A 15,948-nucleotide genomic window follows, 5' to 3' on the forward strand; every position below is an offset into this window, starting at 1 on the left:
GAACTTCCTGTGGGGACCAGTACTTGAGCTCTGTGGTTGAGCTAAATTGCTGCTTTGTTGCAGGTTCTCTGCAGAAGGTTTTTTCCCTGGAGAAGGCTTTTTGTGCAGCTCAGGTTTTAATGGTTGACTTTATAGGTACTTCTGCTCTCGAGAGATTCGGTACATCTGGGTTGTGTAGAAACTTTGTTCTGGGCCTCAGTCTTTTCATCAAGCTGCACCCCATGCAATTCTATATTCCTGACCAGTCTCCCCTGAGTGGTCCTACTGTGATTGGGGTGCAGATCAGCTGACCTTGCTATGCCCCAGTGTTCTCCCAGTGGGCCCGTCTCCCCCACCACCCGTACTGCAAACACTTCCCATGGGATGGGTTGTGGGCTGGTCCCTTGCAATGACTCACCAGAGTCTGAGTGGTTCATTTTTTCAGTTGTTGTGGCTTCTCACTTCTATGTGGATCCATGGGAACCTTATTAGTGGTCTTGCTGTCCTGGGGCCACCAAGGCCCTCTTCTCCCCTGCCACCTCCAAGCAACTTCATCTGAAGGGCACAGCTGTGGCTTTTGCCAGCTCCTGCTTCATGCGCTGAGCAGCTCCAGCCTGGACACAGCAAGAGCTTGAAATGGTCAGAGCAGTTTTTTCTTTCTCTCACTGTGGCTTCTCCCACCTTCATGAACTCCATACATCTCTCTTCCTCTTCCTCTGAGCTCTAGAGGCCCCAGCTTGGCTGTCGTTGCTTTTTTATAGTTGTAAATTGGTTGATTTGAGGGAGTGAATTATGCTGGGGACTGTCTGTTCCTCCATCTTGACCGGAAGCTCAGGCTTTAAATTTTTAAATAACAGCTAAAATAGTTGAATTAAAATTTATTGACTCTGGGGCTCAGGAAATGAGGAGAATGAGAGACAAGGGCCTGCTGTTTTTGTAACAAGATTATGGAGTCCTTAAAATATGCACATATATAACTTTGATAAAATTAAACATGGAGTAAAAACCAAAATAATAGCTGTACAGAACAAGATAATTATAGAAACCATTCCCTAATTACTTAATAAAAGTTACATATGCATAATCTAAAGATCCATCTTAGAAATTATTTGTATCACATCATATGTCTGGCTGGTAGCCCTTGATGTCACTGTTTAAATGCACAAAGTTAAGTCTTTAATAAAACGTCGGTTTAGTTGGTTTTGAAGAGGCCTTGGATAGCCAGAGGAACAGTCATTAAGTGAAAATCTATGAAAAATATTTGTGAATATGGCAACATACTCTTCAAGCACCTTGGAGAACCATAAAATCTATTTGTGAGTTGCTCTGATTTTACTGGTCTCTTTTGTATTGCTGGACATCACACTGCCACCAACAACATTGTCTAGACATTTGGTGTCTAGATGGATAAGGGCTAGCAGGGAAATAGATTTAGGTTCTTTAGATCTGGCGACATTGGAGGGGAAGATGGCTTATGGGGACTTTGGATCCATTTTTGTTCTCTTTCTACTTGGAAGTTGTGACAGTCTTTATAGAGATGACCCTTAGAAATAGAGATGACCCTTAGAACACTTATGAGGAGAGGAAACAATCCTCATCTGTCATACCTTTTTCTGTCTTTTCAGGATCCCTCATAACTTGGACCTTCCCTAATTCTGTGAGAACTTGCCCTCTTTAAAGGATTCCCAGTTAGTGATAGTGATAAGGCTTGAACCTCTACTTTTAATGAGAATCCTTCAAGCTCAAAAAGACCTTAAAACATAATGTTAAGAATCAATAAGGAAAAAAAAAATCCCCATGGTAACATTTTGATCAGAGGAAGAGTCACTTTCCCTCTTTGTCACAGATTGAAGGCCTACATTGGAGACTGGCCACTGTTTTGACCATGGTCTCCATCACAGTAATGTTTCTTCTTCCCACCTGGCACCTTGGTCACCGTCTTCTCAAGTTTCTAGTGATTTTTTAGGACAACAGAGTCCAAACATTATTGTCCGTGATAATGAAAGTCTTGCTCTAGCATCTAGTGGGTCCTTCTGCTGGAGAAGGCATTCCACTTGCACCTGATCCCTGTCACAGTCTTCCAAACACAGTCACCTGAGTCTTACTCATCTCTATTGTCAGCATGTCATTTTCTCTCAGAAGCCAGGTAAGATGCCCCTGCTATAGGCTCATCATGACGAATAACTGATAACAAGGCAGTGTGCTAATTGCCCATTTCTCCCTGTAGACTATAAGGTATATTTGTAAGGGTAGAAAGGTATCTTTTTTTGCACTATTGATTTTCCAGGGCCTAATACAAGGGGACTTCAAAAGTTCATGGAAAAATAGAATTAAAAGGTAATATGAATCTTTCCGTGAACTTTTTGAAATATACTCATATAGTCCCTGGCCTTGACATTTGAGAGACTCAATAAATATGTGTTGACTTGAGTGGATTTGCTATTGTCTCTACTTTTTCAGAAAGTAGTTTCACACTCTTAATCATATTTAGATATGGATTATGGGCAGGAGAGTTTGTCTTTCATAGATCTATACCAATCTGTGGTTGAGAAACACATATGAGGTTTCTCAACACATCTATGATTGAGAAAAACATATAAGAAACTTCAAAAAGTTTGTGGAAATATTCGTATTATCTTTTAATTTCTAGTTTTCCATTAACTTTTTGAAATACCCTAGTATTAATCTCTCTGTAAATGGCACAGAGAGATTATGGCAATTGCCAGACTCCTCCACAAGTTGGAGTGTTAAACTTTGAAAAGTGCTTGGCTTTCTTAAAGGAGAAGTAATTAGAATTCATTAACAAATTAATGCATCTTTATTTTATAATGTAGCAGGTCTAGAGAGGATGAGACAATATCTAATATATTTGAGGATTGCATTAGATGAATGGCAGTTCATTCAGCACACTAAAACACTCTTAATATGATTTGTTCACAATCTTTCTGTTTTTTTGCAGCCGGGGCTCCGACAACAGATTGGCCCATCGGCGGCAGACAGTTCTCCGTGAGAAGGGGAGAAGGTTAGCTAATCGAGGACCAGCATACATGTTTAATGATCACTCAACAAGTCTATCTATTGAGGAGGAACGCTTTTTAGATGCAGCAGAATATGGCAACATCCCAGTGGTGCGCAAGATGCTTGAAGAATGCCTCTCCCTCAATGTTAACTGTGTGGATTACATGGGCCAGAATGCCCTGCAGTTGGCAGTGGCCAACGAGCACCTGGAAATTACAGAGCTGCTTCTCAAGAAAGAAAACCTTTCTCGGGTTGGGGATGCCTTGCTTCTAGCTATTAGTAAAGGTTATGTTCGGATTGTGGAAGCAATTCTCAGTCATCCAGCTTTTGCTGAAGGCAAGAGGTTAGCAACCAGCCCTAGCCAATCTGAACTCCAGCAAGATGATTTTTATGCCTATGATGAAGATGGGACACGGTTCTCCCATGATGTGACTCCAATCATTCTGGCTGCCCACTGCCAGGAATATGAAATTGTGCACACCCTACTGCGGAAGGGTGCTCGGATTGAACGGCCTCATGATTATTTCTGCAAGTGCAGTGAATGCAACCAGAAACAAAAGCATGACTCCTTTAGCCACTCCAGATCTAGGATTAATGCCTATAAAGGCCTGGCAAGTCCATCTTACCTGTCATTGTCTAGTGAAGATCCAGTCATGACGGCTTTAGAACTTAGCAATGAGCTGGCAGTTCTGGCCAACATTGAGAAAGAGTTCAAGGTAGGTCATTAACAATAGGAACCTCACCCTCCACAAGTCAAAGTCAAGTTGTATTACAAGCTTCCATGATGTGCTCAGCACTGTACTGATTACTGAGGACACTTGGTGATTTTATATGTCTATTCAACAGGTTATTTATTATACTTATTGTAGTAAAAGCTGTGACTGCTACCGTTTAGTGGTGTTTTACTATCTACAAGATATTTTACTTTTGGTATGTGTAATCCTTATCACAACCTTGAGAAGATATGATTAGTTCCTTTTCAGATGGAGAAATGGAGGTATAGAAAGGTTAAGTAAGGCCCGAGATCAACAACTGGTAAATAACACAGCTGACATCAGAATCCAGGTGTGCTGCACTCTAAAACCCGAGTTCTTCTATAAAATGCTACTTTTTATGTTCAGAGCATGGTAATAGATGCTGCTGAGGTCAAAAAGATGAACAAACTTAAGGAAGTCACAGTTTGACTTGAGAGACTGATGCATTCAGGAATAAATATGGGATAATGCAAAACGAAAGTACTAGGCAGAGGTATGGGAAATGTGCTGGAGAAATTCAGAGAAAGCAATATTTAATTCCTATTAGGCTTCAGGGAAATTACATGTGAGATGACATTTCAGTTGTATATGGCAGAATGAGTAGGATTTTGGAAGGCAGAGAATGAGGAAAATATATTTTAGGTCAGGGTAACAGCAAAAGCAAAAGTTGTAGATATGAAAGAAGCAGACACATAGAATGTTGAGCCATCGATCTCTTAATGAAAGGAATCTGGAGAGATAAATAGTCAGATGCTGCTGTTTTTAGGTCAGGGTAACAGCAAAAGCAAAAGTTGTAGATATGAAAGAAGCAGACACATAGAACGTTGAGCCATCGATCTCTTAATGAAAGGAATCTGGAGAGATAAATAGTCAGATGCTGCTTTTATCTGTATGGACTGTGTTGCGTCCATACAGAACGGACGTTGGAAAGGATGAAAACTCAGGTTCCTAGCCCAAGGTCATCCCACACACACCTCTAAACTCCCTCCATGGGTTATCTGACCTATCTTATAGTGCTCATAATGTCCTACCGTGCATTATCATTGTATATGATGTGCTTTTCTCCTTTACTAAACTATATGTGGCTTGGAATCACATCTGATTCATAGAGTACAGTGTCTTACACGAATATATACAGTTTGTTTTTTTTTTCTCTAGCCTATATGCTGTGAGAAAGCTTGTCTCTACTCTCCAAGCCTAGGGAGATTGCAGCCCAGTCTCTCCTGGGAAGCTTCTTGGTGCCACTGTTACTGAAAGAACAGTATTACATCCCAGTGTGGGATGTCATGGGCCCATTTATCCTCAGGTCCTATCTATCCAGGGAGGGGAGGAGAAGGTAAATGGCTGCTGAGATGCTCAGTATGTGCTTGGCTTCCACGATGGAGGAAGGTGCTTTTCCTCTGGCTACCTGGAGCTAAGAGTGCAGCACGAGCAACTCATCCTTTCTAACCTTGTCTCAGATTCCCTCCTACTTTTCACTTGACTCCTAGGACTTAGTGTTTCAGGGAACTTTGCCAGGTTCACGTCAAAGCAGTTTCTTTGAAATCTGATTAATATTTTTTAAAATCTGTATTTAAGTTTTGGTCATCTCGCTGGTTAGGCTTTAACATTTTAGTTTCCTTTATTGTGTTCTTGTTTACACACTTGCTCTGAACCACTGAAAGTTATTACATTCTTTATTTGTTCATTCATTCACTTGCCTACAAAGTTCCTGTTTTGTATCAAATATTGTATTGGGAATAGCTGAAGATGAGGATGGAGATACATGCAAAATACAAAGATCATTCAGTCAATAATCCTGCCCTCAATTAGCTTGTAATCTAATGGGAGAGTAAAGACCTGTGTGTAATAACCATTATGTTAGGCATGACCTCATGGAGTGAGGTGCAGGCCAGTGGCTCAGAGAATCCTGTCTAACCAGGATGTGAACTCTTCATTGCCCCCAAGTGCTTTGCAAAGTGTGGAGACCCCCATAGGATTATGAGGATTTAGAGATCCAGACATTCCTTTATTTGTTCATCACACGTGTTTTTTCTGCTCATGTAAGTGTGAGGTATATGGATGAAGTACTTTCCCTCCATTCGTGATTTCTCAATTAGTGCCACTGTCTTCAGCAGTTACTTAGCTCCTCTAAATGGGAGCTGCCATTGTTAATGCCCTGCCTCTGTGAAGGTTAAAAGGCAAAGAGACGATAAATCTCTCTGAAAACAAAAGTCTCTTTATAGCATATTATTCTTAATGTCTTTTAAAAAATCATTTTCATGGGGCACAAAACTGACTCTCTACCTGTGCCCAAGATGTGATGATCAGATCAATACTATCAGCAAGTCCATTACCACAAATAGCAATTATTCCCCATGTCCCCCACCCAACTCCTCCCAGACCTCCCTCCCGCTGCATGAAGATGCATAATCACTAAAAAAAAGTCATTTTCAAATTTAAGTTAGTTTACTGTTCAAAGAGGGTGGCAATTTTATTTATTTATTTTTAATTATTTATTTTTTAATTGACACATTGTACATATTTATGGAGTACAGAGTTATATTTCAGTAGATGTATACAATGTGGGATGATCAAATAAGGGTAATTAGCATATTCATCATTGCAAAAATTTATCATTTCCTTGTGATGAGAGCATTTGAGCTCCTCTCTTCTAGCCATTTGAGAACATGCAATAAATTGTTGTTAATTATAGATGCCTAGCACTACTGTAGATCACCAGAACTTAATTATTTTTCCTACCTAGTTGTGATTTTTGTATCCCTTAACCAACCTCTCCCTGTCCTTCCTCCACCCTCCCCTTCCCAGCCTCTAGTAACCACAGTTCTACTCTCTACTTCTATAAGCTCAACTTGTTTTTATTTTAATTCTCACACGAGTGAGAACATGTGATATTTCTCTTCCTGTGCCTGAATTATTTCACTTAACATAATGTCTTCCAGGCTCATCCATGTTGCTGCAATTGACAGGATTTTATTCATTTTTTATGACTGAATAGTATTCCATTGTGAAGATATACCATATTTTCTTTATCCATTCATCTGTTGATGGACAGATGGTTAATTCAATAGTGCTACAATAAACATGGGGGTGCAAATATCTCTTTGGTATGCTAATTTCCTTTCCTTTGGATAAATACCCAGCAATGAGACTGCTGGATTATATGGTAGTTCTATTTATAGTTTTCTGTGGCATCTCCATACAGTTTTCCATATGGCTGTACTAATTAACATAATTTACATTCCCACCAACAATGTATAAGAGTTCACTTTTCTCTGCATCCTTGCTAGCATTTGTCATTGTATTAGTCCATTTTCTGTTGATAACAGAATACCCGTAATTGGGCAATGTATAAAGAAATGAAATTTGTTTCTTACAGTTTTGGAGGCTGGGAAGTCCACAATCCAGGGGGCATATCTGGTGAGGGCCCTTTTCTGGGTGGGAACTCTCTACAGGGTCTTGTGGTGACCAAGGCCATCACATGGTGAGGATGGCATGAGCAAGAGAGTTAACCTTCTCACATGCTCTTTTTATAAAGCCATCAGAACCATGCCCATGACAACCCATTAAGCCATCAATCCATTACTTCATGAATGGATCAATCCATTCACAAGGGCACAGTCCTTGAGATCCAATCACCCATCTTCTTCCACCATACTGGGGGTTAAGTTCCAGTATGAGCTTGGGGAGACATCCTGTGCCTTCGTATAACTTCGTATAATGTATGCTATACGAAGTTATTACGCCATTTTTAAATTGGATTATTACTTATCATTATCATTATTATTATTATTTTTTTTTTTGCTGCTGTGCTAAGTTCCTTGTATATTCTGAATGTTAATCCTCTGTCAGATGAATAGTTTGCAAATATTTTTTTCCCATTCTGCTGATTGCCTCTTCACTCTGTCAGCTGATTTTTGAAAAAGGTGCCAATAACATACATTAGGGAAAGGACAGCCTCTTCAATAAGCAGTGCTGGAAAAACTGGATATCCATATGCAGAAGAAAGAAACTAGACCCCCATTTCTCATCATATACCAAAATCAACTCAAAATGAATTAAAGACTTAAATGTAAGACCCGAAACTGTACAACTACTAGCAGAAAATACAGGGGAAACACTCCAAGATGTTGTTCTAAGCAAAAATTTTATGGAGAAGACTTCTGAAGCACAGGCAACAAAAGCAAAAATAGGCAAAGGGGATACCGTCATCTCCACAGCAGAGAGTAGCTGTCTTAAAAGTATTTTTTAAAGTATATCCTAGAACTTGACAATCAGTAGTATTTCTGTTTAGAAACCTGACTTGAAAGGTCCTTGTGTTGCCTAAGGAGAAAGAGAAGTTCTTGCCTTTTTTTTTTTCTAAAGCCTTTTACAAACACAAAACAAAAAAGCATTATGTTTTCTCTTCCACCAGATATCAAGCATTAAAACCAATATTCTATTCTCTGAGACTAGTCTGGGCAGTGGAGGTAAGAACAGTCTCACGTGAGGGGAGCAGCCACGGCCTTTGTGTGTAAGCTCTTTGGAAAACTATGTTTTCCCACTGTCCATGGCTACCGTGACACTGAATCTGTTCCCAGCCTCCCAGCCTCAGTTTACAATGGGGTGGGACCCAACAGGGCTGGAGAAATTAGAGTCTGGGAGGTGAGCTTTCCTGCTATGTCTGCTTCTTCTACCCATCAAAAATAACCTCTTTTTTCTTATTTTGAAGTGATATACAACCATATTATAAAATAATACAAAAATGAAGAAAATTTTAAAAATTATTCTTAATTTTGCCACCAAGAAATAAACAAGGATACACTGCAAACGTGCCAGCTCATATCCTTCTAGTCTTTTTTTTTTTTTTTTTAAATTCAAGCCCCTTCGAGTCTCAGGAAACAGAGAAGATTGCAGAGGCTGGACCATCTCAGGCCTGGTCTGCCTCACAGGAACCTGAGAGAGAGCATTGCCTGCAGGGAGTTCTCCCTGACCATGGTCTTCACATTCTTTTGCTCTCTTTCCACTAGAAATACATTCGGAAAATTCTGTGCTCATTTGCACATTTTAAAATTGACATCTAATTTTTTTCTTTTGTAAGTTTAAATGTTTTAAGGGGTATGATTTCTGCATGGTGTACATATTGCCATTTAAAAATAGAACTTTTAAATTGCTCTTTCAAATGTATTCAGTGGACTCTAAACACTATAATGATTTGATACCCATCATCACCTATTTCGAAAATAAGTGAACAGTGTCTTCTTTAATGTTCAAATAGTTACATCTTTCCTTGTATTTCCTATGTGATTCCTAGTGTTGTTTTTTATTCGAAAGTCTCTTATAATCGTATACACACACATATATATGCATACACACATACACATATGCACACGAGAGTACCTCAAAATGCTCTTGGAAGATTTGTATTATCTTTCAATTCTATTTTTCCACAACCTTTTTGCAGTATTATTGTATATAACATATATATCATACATATAAAAAAGTATATCTATGACACATTTATCTATATTTGAAATTTTAGAATTTATTTCTTGTGATCATAAACCTCTAGATATTGAAAATATTCTGGAAAGAGTGACCATTACAACTCTTATTAGTACATTTGATCAAAACTACATAAATTAAATCCAGTTCAAAATAACAAATATATAAAAATTTTGAAAAATAAATTTTAAACATATGACATGCAATTTTTATTGGGACTGCATTTTTAGTGGTATTAGTCACTTTTGCTATATATTTAATGAAAGAAAAATGTATATATATATATATGTATAGCTAAAAACTACTTGATAAGGCAGGCAGCATGCTTTTAGTGGTATTAGTCACTTTTGCTATATATTTAATGAAAGAAAAATGTATATATATATATGTATAGCTAAAAACTACTTGATAAGGCAGCCAGCATGTTATTTTAATCTTTGTTAATAGGATATATAAATTATCAAAGATTTTATAGAATAAAAAGGGAAAAGGGTTGATTGTAGTTGGAAAAAATGTTTCTTGATGTGATTTGATAACTATCTTACTGAATTACACACACTGAATCTGAAAGAAATCACATGAAAGTTTTATCCATGGGTTTTAGCTAATGTCCTTTGAAAATTTAGAGTCCTGGAAACCATTCCAAGTCTTATTTGAAAGAATCATCCTCGTTAACTTTTTCTGCTTTGCCTTTTGAGATGCTTTTCTTTCTAGCTAATGGTACGTGTAAAAGATGAATACTGAGAATAGTTTAAAAGAATCACATTTAAATAAATGAAAAAGCAATTTTTTGTACTCAAGTTCCCTATTGATGCCTTCTATACTCTAATTTTACTGGACTCTCACTAAAGAGAGGCACATTCTTTGACAGTTGTTGGAGAATGAAGGATCACATTAAAAGTGATCCTTGTTTCTAAGACCACACTGCATTATACATCTGAATCCGGAATATCTCAACATGAGGCAACGTGTTGCATTTCTATCTCCAAGCTTCATCTTCAACAGAAATGTGAATTAAGGCAGGAAATACAGGAAGCCTTGCAGGGTTTAAGATACCTGGATTAACCATTAAAGGGTGACGATTCTCTGTTGTTTGGCACATGAATGGGTGGGTGGGTAGTTATTTTGTAATGGAGCAGAAGATCTATTTTAAAGAAAATCAGTTTTAGGAAAGCCGAAGATACGGAAATTGATTTCCTTAAAAATTATCAATGTTCTATAGGCTTTTGGAAAGTCTTTATGTACCTCTGTTTGAAGACAACTAATCTATTTCATGACAGTCAGAGAATGAGAACTTTCACAAAGATTTTGTAAGCTTCAATATATACCTTCTCTAAGTCTCCTCTTCCGTAATAACACATAGTCCACAGGGGAGTTGTATTTTCTCACTCAATTTTAGCCTTGTTTCTTGAATCTTCTAAGCCAAATAAATTGCTTTATTGCTGATATCACCATGTCTATAGCTAGCTCCAAGCAGAAATGATACCAGACCACAGCAGAGGAAGTATAAGATGGAGCTACAGGAACAAGAAGAAAACCAGTAGGCCTTGCTGGAGAGTTGCTGATCTTTAAAGAAAATGGGTTAAAAAAAATCAATTTTTAGGCTTTGATAGCATGAGACCTGGGCCACCTTAAGCTCAAAATTGGGTTAAGCCTGAAGTTGGCAATAAACACAAAATCAGTAAAAAATAGAAAAGCCAGAACTTTGACTGGTTTTGATACTAAAGAAGGAGAACAAAACTCCTGGCTTCTCTCCTTGATTCAAATCTAAGCTCAGATAAAGGATAGCAAATTTAAAGACAAGAAGATCAATACCAAGAATGTTCTTGTCAACAAATGCATTCCCCCAAATTCCTAATGTCCTTTTAGTATCTGAATATGTACCTATGACTTATGTCTCTAAACGCTTTTTCATACATGTTTATATTTTAGGTTGTTTGTAGGAGCACACAATGTTCCCTCGTATCCCCCCTAAAACAACCTCTTGTTTACAGCAGGGATTGTCCTCTTCTCTGTCATTCTGGATAGATAACTTTTTTGGAGCTTTTCCAGCTTTTTTATGTCTTTTTAGATTTCTGTGCATAGACATGCACATGGTCCTCCAGATGTCTCAGCTGCTGACTTTGAGAAAGAGGAAGGGTAGAGAAACTCCTGCCATTTCTGTTTTTAAACTGTTGCTATGTTCTGGTGTATAATGTTCAAAAATGTCTGGCATTGTTTGAAAGATAAATATTCTCCAAGAAACTGGCTGAGTTAAAAGGTAGTTTTGGTTAGCTGAGAGGTGGTGTGGCTGTTATCAGACCTTAACAGGATGACAAAGGGTGTCACTTTCATGCAAAGTAGCCTGCATGGGCAGGGTCACAGCACCAGAAGCACAGTGCTGGGACAGCGACCAAAGAGGAAGGAGGAAATGTACCTTTATTGAGCTTCACAAATTATTTTAAGTGATTTATACTCTAACCATATGATATAGCAGCATGTAAGTTCATAATTAGGAGAAATTAGGAGAAGGCCATAAAATAATCTGTCCAAGATATGTAGTTATTAAGTGGCAGAGCAGGAATTCAAATCCAGGTGTTATTTTCACCCAGCCATGTTATTTTCTTTACATGAGTCAACAAAATTTGTTGATTACTGACTTTGTGCCTTACACCATGTTAGGGTGTGGGGACTCAAAGTTGAGTAAGACAGTCCTTGTCCTGAAGGACATTTGAATCTATTCAAGAGAGGCAGATATGGAATCAAATACATGCAGTCAAGTGGTGTGTGTGTGTGTGTGTGTGTGTGTCTGTGTGTATTCTCACCTTTGAATTTCCTATCATGCTTGATATATATGGGCAGGGAAAATTTCCTTCTGGCAGAATTTTAGGTCTGAAACAAGTCAACAGTTAAAGAGGGAAGGTAAGTGTGGCCTCAGCCCCTGAAACTGCCTGTTCACCATCATCCCTGGTGTTCAAGCTTCACAGCTGCAGTAGGACCAGAAAATTCCTATGCCAAGGGAAGGATAAAAGCTGGTTACCAAACACTACATTAAGTTAAATGAACAGCCACTGCTGGTGGTAACCATCACGGGAAAAGCCAGTAGCACCTGACACATCTAGGAAAATGTTTTTCTTCAATTATTGTTTTGAAATTGTATCCCATTTCTTTTTACCTTTTTGGAAGGATAAAAATGACTGATTAATGTTTGCATCCCTCACAACTCCACATAGTAGGTGCCCTATAAATGGTTGTTAATCATTACCACGTCAACTATGACACGATCAATGTGCCATTTAGTGAGTTATCCTGGGGGGTAGGAAAGCCTCAGAGGTACACTGGGTCCCAAGAAGCATGGCTGACCAGTTCATCACTATATGGATAATAATATACACTTATCTTCATGTACATAATCCCATTTTACAAAACTCCTGGCTTAGTAATGCTGTGGTATCTATCACAGCACTTGTGCATAGAATATTCATTGAAAGAACGCATGAATGAATAATTGTTTTATTTTCAATATATTTTCAGATGATACCCAGGAATTCCATCATGCCTTTATATTTGTTAGCATAGCTTTATGATGAGGGACTGAGAAGAGCTGGATATTGTTTGTGAAATAATGAAAACAGCAATAATAATTGCCACTGATCAGCACTACCCTGTACTGGGAACTTGGCATTCATTATCTTATATAATCTTTGCAGTGACTGTAAGAAGTGGGTACTAGTATTACACCCATTTTACACATCAGGATTTAAGGGATTAAGTCATTTGTCCAAAGTCACACAGCTAGTAAGTGGCTGAGCTTAGTTTTAAACCCAGGTCTGCCTTTTTCCAAAGCCCATACAGGTCATTACTGAGAATCAAGGTGTGTATTTTTTCTCACTCTTTTAATTTCTATGAAGTAAGTTTCATTCTCTATATAGAAAGAAGAGACAGAGATTAAAATTACAAATCATAACATCTCTTCTACCATGTAAAATACAACTTAAAAAACTGTTCGAAAGGCTAACTTTAACAAGGATATTTTTGTTTATTTTTATAGTCTCTAAACTCTGTTTTATTAGTTCACTATCAGTCATCTCTTTTCAATGGAAGGGTTAATAGGCAAGCACCCATTGCTAGTTTATTAACGTGTGGTGTGGGTATGTGGCCCAAAGACATGACCCAGATTTAAGTCAACCTGCCAGCTTCTCTTTTTCTTTCAAGGTACCAAAATCGCAGTGCTGCATTCTGTCTAATGAGTTGCTGCCAACTTTTTATTTTAAGTGAGTTTACACGCCAATTAGAGAAAAGTTAAAATATAAAAACATTTGTGAAGGACTTTCAAATTGAAAAAAAAACGTGTTTCTAAAAGCAGAGTCTTATTCTTTCTCTTCTCTCTTTTTTTTTTAAATAGGTGTTTTTGCTTAAGAATATGTCTTGAGAATTAGCAGTGAATTTGAAAATTTTTTTAGGTTAAGCTATTAAATATTACCACAAAACTCCTGCACTTCACTTTTTCAGTCCACATGGTTTCTACTAAAAAATGTTACCCCACACTTGAAGGATTATACTCCTCTTTTAAAATATCTTATTTCACCTGTGCCTTCTTAGCTAGAGAGCATTGATTTTGACTGCTACTTTGTTTCCTTTAAAAGGACTAAGGATACTTCTACAATTGAGCTCTATATGCAAAATAAAAAAAAAAAGCCAAGTGCATTAAATTCTGTCATGGCTTTATATTATCTTATGAATGTCAAGAGATGGCCTGTTTTCAGATCTTGCCTTTGATGGTCTAAAATAAAAGTTAAATTTTATAGAATGCTTGCTAAATGCTTAGCATCATGCTAAGTCTTTGCATGCATGATGTCTTTAACACTTACTCAATCTCACTAAGCTTTAGTTTTCTCATCTGTTGAATGGGAGTAATTGTCACCAAACCTAATGAGGTTCATCTGCCTGTGCACAACAGAAAGCCAAACACCGAATCACCAGTATTTGCAGGAGAGGAAAAGATTTATTTGCCAGGTAGCCAAGCAAGGAGATGGGAGAAATACATCTAAGTCTTTTCCCATTGGGAAGGAAGGGATCTTTATGGGGAAGTGGTTAGGGGTGGTGCGAGGTGTGGGAGATCAAGATTGGTTAAAGTGTTTGAAGAAGTTCTTCACGGATCTGCACAGGCGCAAGCCGTTTGCATGCCTCAGCATGTTTAGAAAATAGTGGCATTAGCAGGATCTGGAAGTGCACTTTTTGGCCTCTGACATCAAAAAATCACCCCTCAGATGTTTGCATGGGCTCAGTAGAGAGGTTTGTGGAATCAACCAGTTTAGCCTGGTTTTTATTGGGCCAAGCTAACTCCAATGGTCCTGCAAAAACACTTCAGGCACACAACTTGGGATTCCTATGCCAGAGGCATTATCTTAAAAGGCAGATAGGAAGAAACAGAATGGGAGGTTAGTTATGGAAATGTACTGAAAGAACAAGCAATTTAGACAGGGAGTAAATTTTAAAGGAAAAGTCACTGGTTACTTAATAATAGCACCTATTTCATGGAGTGTTTTTAACTTATTTAAGGTCTCATGTCTAATAAGTGGAAGAGCTGGGATTTGATTACAGATATGTCTAGCTCTAAAAGCCCAAACTCATAACCACTACACTATGACCACTATACTATAGTATAGTGGACATGGACAACATATGCACTTCCATATCTCCAGGTTTGTCCCCAGGACCCTAACTGACTATTTTATGAAAGGGACAAAGCCGTTTACTTGCAAACCTGTTTACACTATTTGACCAGACACCTGTTAGGAGGTACCTGAGCTGATCTCAGCTAAAACATAACTTGCTTTATCAATTTGCTTTTATAGAATCTGTTTGGACCTGCAGTTAACAATGTGTAGCCTGTTCTATATTACTGAACTGTACTGAAGTTCACTTGGCATCATTTGCAGAGAGGAGCCTAAGTAGGTGCTATACACGTATTCAGTATAAAGCTGTGTTCCACATGGACTTTCCCAAATATTACCTTATTCAATGACATCCAGAACCACACATGTTTCTCCAGCATCTTCCTCCTTGATCTTTCTAAGGGATGTTTTTCATTCTACAACACACTGGTAGTTTCAGGATGGGGAGGCAACTGTCTTGGAGTCTGCAAAGCTGGATTTAAGAGCAAGCTCTGCCACTGAGAATGTGTGACTTAAGGAAATCTTAGTTTTTTCATGTGCAAAAATGGGAATGATATTTGCCCTACTTGTCCCCCAGTTGTTTCAAAGATCAAAATAGAAAAGCAACTACAAAGAAGAGACTTATTCTCAAAGGCAAAGGGTTTGGAGCCAGACAGATTAGGATTAAAGCCTGATTTTGACACTCACTGGCTGTGTGATTTTGGACAAACTATTTAACATAACTGAGCAAGAGTATTATTAAGATTAAATGAGATATTATCATCCACCTTCAACACAACAAGCTCTAACTAATAGGTTTTCTTGGTTAACATTAGGTTATATGTATTAGTCAGTTTTGTGTTGCTATAACAGAATACCTGAGACTGGGTAATTTATAAAGAAGAGAGGTTTATTTGGTTTACGATTCTGGGGGAGCTGCATCTGGCATGGGCCTCAGGCTGCTTCTACTCATGATGGAAAGTGGCAGGTACATGCAGATCACATGGCGAGAGAGGAAACGAGAGAGAGAGAGAGAGAGAGAGAGAGAGAGAGAGAGAGAGAGAGAGAGAGAGGGG

The 15,948-nt window shown here is 38.2% G+C and overlaps 1 protein-coding gene across 1 annotated transcript in view; it reads left to right on the forward strand.

Annotated features, from left to right (window-relative positions):
• TRPC6 (transient receptor potential cation channel, subfamily C, member 6) overlaps positions 1-15,948 on the forward strand; it is a 59,796-nt gene that overhangs the window by 5,743 nt on the left and 38,105 nt on the right. Inside the window, exon 2 of the mRNA XM_008589861.1 lies at positions 2,939-3,713. Coding sequence (XP_008588083.1) covers positions 2,939-3,713 — 775 coding nt within the window. The remainder of the gene's footprint in view (positions 1-2,938; positions 3,714-15,948) is intronic.

The sequence above is a fragment of the Galeopterus variegatus genome, unplaced genomic scaffold (genome assembly GCF_000696425.1).
Source record: "Galeopterus variegatus unplaced genomic scaffold, G_variegatus-3.0.2 Scaffold5699, whole genome shotgun sequence".
Lineage (NCBI taxonomy): Eukaryota > Metazoa > Chordata > Mammalia > Dermoptera > Cynocephalidae > Galeopterus > Galeopterus variegatus.